The 13,605-nt window shown below is 47.2% G+C and overlaps 1 protein-coding gene across 1 annotated transcript in view; it reads left to right on the forward strand.

The window, feature by feature from the left end:
• Positions 1–13,605, forward strand: part of SLC2A8 (solute carrier family 2 member 8) — a 123,109-nt gene that overhangs the window by 92,613 nt on the left and 16,891 nt on the right. Inside the window, exon 9 of the mRNA XM_078641845.1 lies at positions 724–869. Within this exon, the coding sequence (XP_078497971.1) occupies positions 724–869 (146 nt within the window). The remainder of the gene's footprint in view (positions 1–723; positions 870–13,605) is intronic.

Consider the following 13,605-nt stretch of genomic DNA (forward strand, 5'->3'; position numbering starts at 1 on the left):
CCCACATTGAAATAACACTTGTACCTGATTTTGACAGACTTGAATAAATATTCATGCATTTCCAAGGTGGGAATTTTCTATAAGAGGCATGTGAATACCTAAAAGCCTACAAGTTTGCGCTGTCATCAATGGTTGCTAACGGGCTCCCATAGAATTCCCACAAACTCCCTCATAACCCCCACATTTGAAAATGAGGGAACTAGACAGTACTTGCTTAATTTACACCTCTGCAAATGCTCTTCTCGCACAGTAAATTTCGCCAATGATGATTGTGTGATTCTAACACCACATAAATATCTTTAGAACAGAAAAAATGATCTATTCTGCTAAATTCCGATCCTGATTTGCTTGGAATCCCGAGACCGCTACAATCTCTTTATGCATCCCTTGACCTGTGCGCGCCCCCCCCGCCCCTCGGCACAGCGGGGGAATTAGCCACGCAGGCAAGGGGTTAATATGGTCTCTAGCAGATGTAAAGGAAAGCGGTTACATTTGTGCAGACCTCCTGGATCTGATCCCTGTCAACTAAGCCCGTTTTAATTTCTGCATGTCATCTAAATTGCTTAAAGTATATCTTTAACATTTCCTGCTAATAACATCAAACATTTTATTGAAATAAATTGAATTATGTTACTTTGAATGCAAAGCTATTATGAACAGAGAAAATGTTTGAGATATGCAAAGTTCTATGAACTCTCTTCTTCTGCTATGTGACTGTTATAGGTTTTGCCATTGGCTGGGGCCCCATCCCGTGGCTTGTGATGTCTGAGATCTTTCCAGTGAAAGCCAGAGGTGTGGCAAGTGGCTTCTGTGTGGTGACAAACTGGGGGTTTGCCTTTTTGGTAACCAAGGAATTTCACGATCTTATGGTAAGTGAAGTCCATGATTGAGCCATAAGTTAATGAAAAGGGATAACTTATCAATTTACTCTCTAATGAAAGTGAGATTTTGAAATGTCCTGTTGGTGGAGTCTGCCAGGTGGGTGTCAGAAACGTAAATGCTTCACAACAGTGTGATGTGAGTGAACAAGCAAACATTTAACAAGTCTGAACTATTCTTCAAACATTTAGATCTAGAAAACCTGCAGTGTGTTATTTCTAATCTCCATGATCAACATTTTTTACATGCCATTTTTATGTTTACCGGTTTGCTCTGTTAATCTGACATGGAGAGTTTAGCCTCATTTGCAGGAATGTGGCAACATCTTTTCTGGAGTAACCTATTTTGGGAAATCTTGTATGAGATAAAATATTTATCCTTGGATTGGATGGATAAAGCTCTTTCCCTTGGAGACTAGATGTGATGTAGGGTTTTCCAAAGACTGTGGCTGCACTATTTTAGAGGCTTTGAGCATTAACATTGCATGCATCCACAATTCATTGTCGTATGCAGCTGTTCGAGGCATATGGGCTGCAGATGGTACATTTATGAATAGATCGCCATCTGGTGTTGGGCTCGGATGATTGCACTTGTTTTTCTCCTGGAGAAGTCTTTTGTAGTCACGAGGCTGGTGACTCCTCCCTTGGGTGATAGTGCGCATGGGCATCGGCTCCATCCTTAGATTGGTTTTTTTCCGCCATCGGGTTCGGATGAGGATCGAAGCGCTCCGGATCGACTTCGAGAAAGAAGTTATATTTCGTTGCGTATTCCCTTTCCAATTCGACGGTCTTGTTTATCGAGCGCGAGTTCATTTCCATTCCGAAGCGCATCGAGGTCAACAACAAAAAATTCCAACTCTACGTCGACGAGACCGGGAGGCCTATCTCGACGTAGTCCAGCCCGGAGTCCATGGAAAGGACTCCATTCAAAAAATGTCCAACGTGTGGTGCTAAATTCCCACACAAGGACCTACACGAGGTGTGTAACCTCTGTTTATCTCCTGACCATGAATCCAGGGACTGTGAAGCCTGTGTGGCTTTCTCCTCCAAGTCGACGATTAGAAACCGTCGAGCCCGAAGACACGAGGTGTCGAGGATGGAGTCAGATGCAATCCCAGAACTGTTCGAGGTCCAACACCCTGAGGAAGAAGAAGATGAGGACGGGTCGGGGTCGGAAGCGGACGAGTCTGAAGTCGAAGAAGTCGACGTTCATCAAACCGTGAGTGACGACGTCCCTTTGCCAAAAAACCGACCCCGATTGGTGTCGACCCCGCCTTCGAGCCCGGTCCGACAACCGAAAAGAGGTTCCGACGCCCCGCCTTCGGGCTCGGCAACGAAACAGAAACCAAAACACTCGGCCTCCCACTATGTCGGAGCCGAGAAACGGTCGACATCCACATCGACACCGAAGCTCCATACCAAAGAGAGCTCGCAGTTGAAACATTCCACGTAAACACCGAAACATGCTTCGATGTCGAAAACTACCTCGACACCGAAAAAATCGGACTCGAGCAAACTCTCGGTGCCGAAAACACATAATACAGAAGCAAAAGCACCTTTCGGACCCGAAGACTTCGGTACCGACACAGGAGCAACAAACAGATCCAAAACAAAAGACTTTGTTCATTGATCCACAGACTGGCAAGGTGGTGACAAAACTACCTAAAAAGAGGAAGACTCAACCGACGGAGGACAAAGCTCCTCCTCCTAAGAAGAGAACAATAGGGACAAATACAACTCCTCCCCTTTCTCCACAGCCTATGGACACACCCTCTTCTCCTCTTCCTCATACTCTGCCAGCTATTCCTACACCTTCTACACCATGCCCATCTACACCTCAAACAGATGTAGAAAGTGACACAGGGGATGGGGACCTTCCTAGGGATGATAACAATACCTATCCCAGAAGACACAGACCCATGGGAGGATTATGACGCAGTGTCAGATAATGATAATGACCCTGACCTGTATCCCTCAAAACCCTCTCCCCCTGATGATAATTCGGGTTTTGCACAATTAATTAATAGCGCAGCAAAATACCACAAAGTAGATTTACATACAGAACCTCAGATAAAAGATTTCCTTTTAGAGAAACTACCTGCTCTAAAAAAAATCCTCAGGGACCCTACTGATGCTTAAGGGTCTCTTCACTCATACATCAGACATATTCAAAGACCCGGTGAGGGCTAGGGTGTTAAACCCAAGAATAGATAAAAAGTATAAGGCAGCCCCAAAAGACCCAGTATTTATTAAGGGAAAATACCTCTGGACTCGTTAGTAGTCTCAAACGCTCGTAAGAGGTCAAACTCGCTAACAGCAGGAGAAGCTCCTCCTCCTGACAAGGAGTCCAAGTTAATAGATACCTCCGGCAAAAGAGTTGCATCCCAAGCAGCAAACAGCTGGCGCATAGAAAATACTCAAGCGCTACTTGTGCGTTATAAAAGTAGCGCCAACGTGGGCACGGCAGCCGTGGTTCACCACGCTCCTACAACTCTCACGGGTGCCACATCAAAAATTAAGAATCTCACCCATGCACCTTACACAGAACCATGGAGAAATAATGCACCCAGATCCCAAACAACTGAACCTAGAGATCTGGCTCCTGAGGTCTTAGAATTTGGATACTTAAATTTACCTACAAACTGTATGGAAATTATTAAGCAAGCAAGACGTCCCACCACCAGAGCCTGCTATGCAGCAAAGTGGAAAAGGTTTGCTGTATACTGTAACAGTAACAACATCAACACTCTGGACGCATCTACACAAAATATTATTTGCTACCTACTACACTTACAGCAATGTAACCTTGCTTACACCTCCATTAGAGTACATCTTGCAGCTATAGCAGCATACCTGCAAAACAGACAACATCTATCCCTGTTGAGGGTACCCGCAATTAAGGCTTTCATGGAAGGACTCAAAAGAGTTATTCCACCAAGACTACCACCTTCCCCAGTCTGGAACCTTAACATAGTACTCACCAGACTAATGGGACCACCTTTTGAACCTATGCATAGGTGTGAAATACAATTTCTTACATGGAAAGTGGCCTTCCTTATAGCCATTACCTCCCTTAGGAGAGTAAGTGAGTTACAGACATTAACAATACACAAACCATTTCTACAACTACACCAAAATAAAGTGGTTCTTAGAACAAACCCAAAGTTCTTACCTAAAGTAATTTCAGCATTCCACATCAATCAACCAGTGGAACTACCAGTCTTCTTCCCAAAGCCACAGACGGTAGCAGAGAGGGCCCTGCATACACTAGATGTCAAAAGGGCAATATTATATTACATAGAAAGAGATCAAACTTTCAGGAAAACTAAACAACTATTTGTAGCGTTTTCCCCAACACATAAAGGCAACCCTATCTCTAAAGCAGGCATTGCCAGATGGATTGTAAAATGTATACAAATATGTTACATTAAAGCAAAGAGAACATTAACTGTTCTCCCTAGAGCTCATTCTACACGCAAACTAGGGGCATCTATGGCATTTTTAGGGAACATTCCCCTAGATGACATATGCAAAGCAGCAACTGGGTCTACACCGCATACCTTCACAAAACACTACTGTGTTGACGTGCAGGCAACACAACAAGCAAGAGTGGGCCAGGCTGTATTAAAAGCTTTATTTCAAACTGTTGCAACAGACACGGGTGACCACCGCTAGGGAGGTAACTGCTGTGTAATCTATTCATAAATGTACCATCTGCAGCCCATATGCCTCGAACGGAATATGCTACTTACCAGTATGCATCTGTTCTTGGCATAGAGGGCTGCAGAGTGGTACATGCCCTCCCTGCCTCCCCGGAAACCTGTGTCTGTTCCAACATTATCTTATTTAGATACACTTACATGGGCATCTCTTTCTGTATTCTATCATACTACTCCATCTAACTCTACTATGGCAAAACAATCTAAGGATGGAGCCGATGCCCATGCGCACTATCATCCAAGGAGGAGTCACCAGCCTCGTGACTACAAAATACTTCTCCAGGAGAAAAACAAGTGCAATCATCCGAGCCCAACACCAGATGGCGATCTATTCATAAATGTACCACTCTGCAGCCCTCTATGCCAAGAACAGATGCATACTGGTAAGTAGCATATTCCTTATCAAGCCCTTATATTGTGCTTCCAGGTGCATTAGAAAACCCTTGTCAATCTGACAGAAAAGCAGCTTCATCTGCTACTTTTTCAGAGTGTGCACTTGTATCACACACACACACCCTGTCAAAAGCCAGTTGCAGGAGTCCCTAGCAAAGATCTAGGCTGCATGCCACTGACTGCTTTGCCTGTCTCCTAACCAGGTACTCCCCCATTCTTCAGCATACATTGCTGATGCACCTTCCCCCTTCCATGACTATATACATCTCAATGGGCCCTAGGAAGGTCTGTGAGATCCAGTGTGTCCTCTGTGGCCTGTACAGCAAAGAGCCATAGAGTCAGCCTTCCAAAGATGTTCCCAAAGTTGTCTGTAAAGAGCTGTAATGGAAAATAGCACGGTTTTACTTGTCTCTATATGATTTGTTTTTCCAGTTGTCTGGGGCATTATGCCTACGCAAAATATCTCTACTGTAAGCTGTGGTATGTGATCTGAAGGCTTTGCTAACAGATGGCCAATGAAATGTATATTTTAATCGCGTTTTTAAAAAATCACAAATTCCAAATCCATTAATTAAGCCACTCTTTTCAAGGCAAATTATTGGGAGGAAGGTGTCACGGGGACTAGTATTTTCCCTCCAAAAGGTTCATTTTTCCAGATTTAAGATTTCTGTTGTTAGAAAAATGTTTAAACTTCGTTGTGTTAAGTCTAGACATAACCTACAGTTCTGATGTTGATCATCACACTTCTTATTCAATTGCACGTCTGATTTCTCCCATAGAGTTGATTGGAATAAAGGACTCAGATGTTTTAGTACTTAATAATAGTTATGTATTCTGATGACGTGATCTACCCATGTGCTGCACTTGGTGAAGTTATGTTAGCTCTCTGGCTATGACATTTTTTAGTCCACCAAAAGGGTTGAATGCTTAATCTGGGGCGCCATCTCATAACTCCTACAACTGCTATTGCTAAATTGCAGTGTAATAAAATGCTAATGGAGAAGATTTAAACCTGCCAAGCCACAAAGTGATCCTTTTTTGACCAACAACCAGGCTTTAAAATAGTTGTATAGGAACAATTATTTGGGCTTTGTACCTTATTTTTGGTTTACCTGCATTATTCTGCTTTTGAAAGGGAGCGTACGTACTTGGTAATTATCAATTTCCAGACTTGATTCAATTGTGTTGATAGGGCAAGCTCGGGCATTGACCTTCATGATAGTCAGAGTGGGTAGTTACCACAGTTGTTTAGGTTTTCCAACAAAAGTCCTCCAATAAAACCTTTGACTGCAGACGAGTGTAAACAGTACTGTTACATGGAAATATATCCTTTGTAAATCAGGCTGTTCATGTATTTGTAATTTCTTGTATAGTGTGATGCTTATCTTAGCACAATGCAACCTATCTTCAGTATAAATTCCGAAAAAATACTTACTTGCAGGGAAAGGTATTCAATTGAGCCTTAACTGCTTAGGCTTTTCCACCCAAGTGCTGAGCCCTTTTTGGCTATGTGGGGTAATTTGCCCTTAGGTCTTCACGAGGTACCCTGTGTAAAGAGTCCAGGCAAACCCCAGTTGGTTTACAGAATCACAAATGATAACCCAAATGCTCTCTTTTGTGGTAGTGTGGGCGAGCAGTTAGGCTTATTGGAGGGTAGTGCTAAGCATTTGTTGACTTACACAGAAGCAGTAAATGAGACACACAGTCGAGAATAAATCCCAGACCAATTTAGAAAAATAAGTTGTATCTTTATATACATTTTGTACCATGCATTTCTATAGGAGTAAAGGCAAAGCTAGCATACAGGTATTTACAGTTGGTTTCCGTGGACTTCCTTTGGGACTGAGGGTCTTTAGTGGGCAAAGTACTACCGGCAGTTACCTGCCCTGGGGCATCCGATTCCAGAGAGTTGGTTGTGTTGGTAGCTGTGCAGTACGCCAGTAAGGAGAAGTGGGCCAACTAAAAAGAGGCTGGACAGGTCCGGGAGCTCACAACAAGGAGTTCAGGTCCCAAGGGTCTCAAGGCTAAGGGGGCACAGTCGGTTAGTTGGTACCTGGGTTGGGGCACTCAGGTGCAGAGTATAAAGGTTGGTTGGTCTCTGTGCGCCTTGGAGTCTTGCAGTCGTTGGCCTTGGAGGTTGCTGGTGTCAAATCAGAACAGCTGGATCACTCTGGAAGTGGGTCTCTGCAGTGCTGGCGTCTCTTGATGGCTGCTTGGCTTTACCTGACCTCTTACTGGTGTCCTGGTGTCCTCTCAATCTGGAAGGAGACAGTTCTGACCTTCAGGAGCAAAGGGTCCTCTTCCGGGGGGGGGAGGGGGGGTTCGGGCTACTGCACCAAGCTGGCCGCAGAGCAGCAACATGGTGAACCGGACTTTGTGTTTCAGTACCAGTGGTCTGCAGGGGAATAGCTTCTCTACTCTGCTCCAAGGGAGATCGCTTGGTGATTTGCAAAGGTTGGCAGTTTCCCAGGGTTCTTGGAAGCTTGTCAGCTGCAGTTCGAGCTTCTGGGTTGCGATTGTCGAGACTCAGTGCTGTAGGTAGGGTTTCGTGCCAAAGTCCACAGCATTCTTCAGTTTTTGCTTGTTATTGTGGCTCTTCCTGTCCTTCTCTTAATCCAACAAATCTAAGTGTTCGAGGCATGTGGACTGCTGAATTCTTTATCTATGCATAGATCGTCGCCTAGTGTTGGGTCCGGATGATTGCACATTGTTGTCCTGGAAGAGTCTTCGAAGTATCACGAGATAGGTGGCTCCTCCCTGGACTACAGCACGCATGGGCATCCCCTCCATGCTCAGATTGTTTTTTTCCGCCATTGGGTTCGGATGTACTTCTTGACTCATGTTCGGAAATTATACTAGTTACTCTTTTCGGGGCCAAAAGGCCTTAGGGGCGTCGGTATTGTCTTTCGTTCGGTGCCTTTCAGCTTTCCTGTTCTTTGAACTCGACTTCGGAAGACTTTTAGTCTTCGACGCCAAAGGCCCGTCGACGATGGAACGGAGCCCGTTCAAGCGCTGCCCCGTCTGCAACTCTAAATATCCCCACATCGACGTGCACCCGGTGTGCAACAAAGGTCTCTCACCGGATCACGACGAGGCCAGTTGCATGGCCTGTTCGAAGTTCAGGTCGAAGAAAACTCTCCAACTTCGACGCGCGGCACGACAGTCGGCGCGTGAATCGGCACCAGACCCAGAAAACATCTTCGGTGGGGACGACGACGAAAATGTACAAGACGACGAACCGGAACACTCAGACCCCGCGTCGGAGCCAGACTCCACCTACAACGAGGACGAGGAACAACTCTACGTCCATGATGAAGACATCATCGAGGTAGGAGACGACGCACAACCTCTCGGAGCCGTCGACGACGACTCAAGCGAGGAGCTAGGCCCAAACACAGTAGCGGGGCCTCATACAGACACTTCCACGGCTCAGGTCGAGGCATCGACGGAAGTCCTTAGCCAAGATCTTCGACAACGTTCTCTAGTCCCGCTTCCAGGCCCGACTAAGAACATTTCCAAAGAGCCATCGGTGGATCGACCACTCTCAGTGGAAAAATCGAAACCGAAAGCAAAAGACCCAAAATCGAAACCGAAAGTGTTGACTACAACCGTCGGCTCGAAGACTTCGGAGCCGTCCAAGTCAAAACAAGTGTTCGACCCCTTGGAGTCGACAGGGGGCGTCGAGCCGAAGATCGGAGCAACAAAGCCTGTGTCTGCTGTTAAACACGTCACGCTCACGTCGACGTCAACGTCGAGGCACGGCTCCAAAGATGGCGCCTCTTCCAAAGGACTCAAGGCCCAAAAGGCCGTAGATCCGAAGATCCAGAAGCCGCAAATGGTCAAGGCCTTCGAGCCCAAAAACACCATCGGCTCGAAGGAACAATCCACCTCCACCATCACAAGCGTCCCTGCTCCGCAGCAACGCGTCGAGGCGACGAAAACGCACAAGCACGTGGACCAGTCGGAGTCGGTCGGATCGAAGTCGAAGCCTTCAAAGCAGGTCGGTCCGTCACCGATGCCTGTGGCACCTATCAAATACGGCCTGCCCCCAACGGCTAGACCTAAGGCTGTGCAACCCCAAAAGGCTACAGACTCATCCAAGGCAACATCAGTAGCTGCACCCGCCCAGCCTCGGACCGAAGACGTGCAGTTCCAGCCACCAAGCTACGACGAGCAGTCGAAGTTATACATCGACTCCGAATCAGGCAGGCTCACCGTCTACAAACGGAAAATCAGACCTGAAACACCTATGGAGCCTTACAAAATACCACTAAAGAAGAAGAGAGACTCCACCACCTCTCCAATTCTTTTTGAACCCATACACACATATGGGCAAGGCTATTCCTACTCACCCACAACAGTCACTGAGGACGTGGGGGATGAGGACAATGATGAGCAGTTTAACTACCCCATGGACACAGATTAAGATGAGTCCCAGCCATGGGCTGACACTGTTGACCCTGATAAACCACACACCACCCATGACACTCAGTCATATGCAGTCAAAACTTCGCCTACTGAAGACACTGCTGCGTTCAACGCGCTCATTGAAAGAGCGGCACATAACCATGACGTGGATATGCACGCTGACCCCATGGAGGAAGACTTCCTTTTTGATACATTCTCCACATCTGAAAAATCTGTAAAAACTCTACCTATGCTCAAAGGTGTGCTCAAACATGCAAGTGACATTTTTAAAGACCCCACTAAAGCAAGGGTGATAAACCCGAGAATTGAACGGAAGTACCGGCCTGCACCCGTGGGCCCTACCTACATCAAGGGCCAACTCCCACTGCACTCCTTGGTGGTGGCTTAATGCTCGCAAGAGAGCCAACTCGCAAACAACGAGTGATGCTCCTCCTCCGGACAAGGAATCCAAGATCTTGGAGGCCTCTGGAAAACGTGTGGCTGCTCAGGCTGCTAATATTTGGAGAATCTCCAATACCCAAGCCCTGTTAGCAAGATATGACAGGGCACACTACGACACTTTAGAGCAGCTACTGCAACACCTACCAGATACTTATAAAGAGGGAGCAGAAATGCTTATACAGGAGGGAAAGTTAATTTCCAACGCGTCCATTAAGTGCGCGTTAGATGCAGCCGACACAGCAGCTAGGGCCATAAACACTAGCGTTATGCTAAGGAGGCATGCCTGGCTCCGCATCTCTGGATTTAAGTCAGAAATCCAGACTACCCTGCTCAATCAGCCAGTAAACCCCAACTTCCTGTTTGGTCCAGAAGTAGACACCACTCTGGAGAAGATTAAAAAGGACACTGAAACTGCGAAATCCATGGGGGCTCTGCAGTCTCAGCAGTTCAGGGGCAGTTCCTTTCGTCGCTCCGGTAACAGGGGAGCCTCAAGGGGACAAGCGTCACAACAAGCCCAGTACAGCAAGGGAGACACACAAACCACCTATAATAAGAACAATAGGGGTGGATATCGTGGAAACAGTACCAAAGGCAGGGGACGTTGAAATGATAATGCCAGATCCTCCGCCACTAACAAGCAGTGACGTCTTGTCACTGCCCCCCGCCCATATAACACCGGTCGGGGGGAGACTCCAGCAGTTCCTGCCAGTCTGGGAAAGCATAACCACGGAGAGGTGGGTGAGACAACTTATACAACACGGTTATTGTCTGGAACTAACCTCCACTCCACCCAACATACCCCCAAGGCACCGTCCTATGTCCGCAGAGCACATGCACTTATTGCAGCAAGAAGTCATATCCATGCTGCAAAAAGGGGCCATAGAGCTCGTGCCTGTAAAACAACAGGGAACAGGGGTGTACTCTCTGTACTTCTTAATCCCAAAAAAGGACGGATCCCTCAGGCCCATTCTAGACCTCAGGCCCCTAAACCAATATATCCTATCAGAACACTTTCACATGCTCACGTTACAGCAAGTTCTGCCGTTGCTCAGTCAATGATATTTCTTGGCAACCCTAGATCTGAAGGATGCCTATTTCCACATTCCCATTCACCCCAGTCACAGGAAATACCTCCGGTTCACCATCAACAACCAGCATTACCAGTTCAAGGTCCTGCCTTTCGGGGTCACTACAGCCCCCAGAGTGTTTACAAAGTGTTTAGCACAGTGGCCGCGCACCTTCGGAGACAGCATATCCATGTCTATCCGTATCTGGACGACTGGCTAATACAAGCAAAGTCAGCCCAGCAGTGTGCCAACCACATGTCCCGCACACTCCACCTCCTACACAGTCTGGGAATTTCGCTCAATTTCCAAAAGTCCCATCTTAAACCCGCACATGTACAGCAGTACCTAGGCGCAGAAATAAACACGCTCGCTGCCACGGCGCACCCGAATTCAGCGAGAGTCAACAGCATGCAACTGCTGATTCAGAGATTCAGGCCACAACACTCACTCCCGGCGCAGGTGTTCATGCAGCTGATAGGCATGATGGTCTCCTGCATCTTTATAGTCCCTCACGCGAGGCTACACATGCGTCCGCTTCAGGAGTGCTTAGCACGCCAGTGGAACCAGGCTCAAGGACAGCTAAAAGACCTAGTGTTGGTGACCGGTCGTGCATACAACTCTCTGCATTGGTGGAACACACAAAACCTTTGCAGGGGACGACCGTTCCAAGAGCCTGTACCACAAATAGTACTGACAACGGACGCATCTCTCCAGGGCTGGGGAGCGCATGTCCTCCATTACACAGTGCAGGGACTATGGACACCGCAACAGCAGAAGATGCACATCAACTTACTAGAACTGATGGCAATCTTCATGGCAATGAAGGCATTCAAGTTGCATCCATGCAACAAAGTCGTGTTGATCCAGACGGACAACATGACTGCAATGTATTACATCCAAAAGCAAGGGGGGACACACTCTCCACAGTTGTCGCACCTAGCACAATGCATGTGGAAGTGAGCCATTCAAAGGAACATGCTCCTCATGGCGGAACACCTCCCAGGGAAGGACAACCAGATGGCGGACTTGCTCAGCAGACACAGCCATCAGATGCACGAGTGGGAGATACATCCCTCAGTGCTCCAACCATACTTCCGTCGGTGGGGTCATCCAGAGATAGACCTATTTGCCACACACGAAAACGCAAAATGCCGCACCTTCGCTGCCAGGTTCCCACACCCGCAGTCTCAGGGCAATGCGATATGGATGAACTGGTCAAACAGATTTGCGTACGCCTTTCCTCCAGCTCCACTCATACCGCTAGTGGCACGCAAACTGAGGCAACACTCCATGACGCTCATCCTGGTTGCTCCAACGTGAGCAAGGCAAGCGTGATACACCACGTTCCTAGAACTTTCCGTGGTTCCCCACGAGCGCCTACGGCTCACGCCCAGTCTCCTCACTCAGAGCCATGGAGACATTCAGCACCCCGATCCGCAGCAGTTGAGCCTGGCAATATGGCTCCTGAATTCATAGAGTTTGGCTACTTAAACCTGCCCCCTGACTGCATGGACATCATAAAGGAGGCTAGGCGTCCTACCACAAGGGCCTGCTACGCGGCCAAATGGAAGCGCTTTGTTATCTATTGCTCCAATAATAACATAAATCCGCTGGATGCTTCCACGCAAAATCTCATAAGTTACTTGCTGCACCTATACAAGTGTAATCTAGCGTATAGTTCCATCAGGATACATTTAGCAGCAATGGCAGCTTATCTTCAAAATAGACAGCACCTATCCCTTTTCAGAGTGCCAGCCATTAAAGCTTTTAGGGAGGGACTGAAAAGGGTAATTCCTCCAAGACACCCGCCTTCGCCTGTCTGGAGCCTCAACATCGTCCTCACCAGGCTCATGGGCCCACCATTTGAGCCACTTCACTCTTGTGAGATACAATTTCTCACATGGAAAGTGGCTTTTCTGGTGGCTATTACGTCACTACGACAAGTTAGCGAGCTGCAAGCCCTCACTATTCAAGAGCCTTTCATTCAGATACATGCTAATAGGGTTGTGCTACGCACCAACCCTAAATTTATGCCCAAGGTAGTGTCACAGTTCCACATTAACCAAACTATTGAACTACCTGTGTTCTTCCCAAATCCTGATTCAGTAGCAGACAGAGCACTACACACACTAGATGTTAAAAGGGCTCTCCTTTACTACATAGACAGGACTAAAGATTTCAGAAAAACTAAACAACGTTTGTTGCCTTCTCTCCACAGCACAAGGGCAACCCAATTTCTAAATCGGGTATAGCCAGATGGATTGTTAAATGCATCCAGATCTGTTATCAAAAGGCTAAACGCACGTTCACAATCCCCCCAAGAGCGCATTCCACACGCAAGTTGGGGGCATCCATGGCTTTCCTATGTAACATCCCCCTAGAGGACATATGTAGAGCAGCCACATGGACCAACATACACACATTCACCAAGCACTACTGCGTGGATGTCCACTCCAAACAGCCAGCTGCTGTGGGTCAGGTTTTTCTCAAAACTCTTTTTCAGACTGCTGCAGCTGGCACGGGCAATTGCCGCTAGGGAGGGTACTACTATTTATTCTATGCATAGATATAAATTCAGCAGCCCACATGCCTCGAACGGAATATGCTACTTACCAGTATGCATCTGTTCTTGGCATGTAGGGCTGCTGACATTTATATCGCCCGCCCTCCTCCCCGGTG

Source organism: Lissotriton helveticus, chromosome 5_1 (genome assembly GCF_964261635.1).
Source record: "Lissotriton helveticus chromosome 5_1, aLisHel1.1, whole genome shotgun sequence".
Lineage (NCBI taxonomy): Eukaryota > Metazoa > Chordata > Amphibia > Caudata > Salamandridae > Lissotriton > Lissotriton helveticus.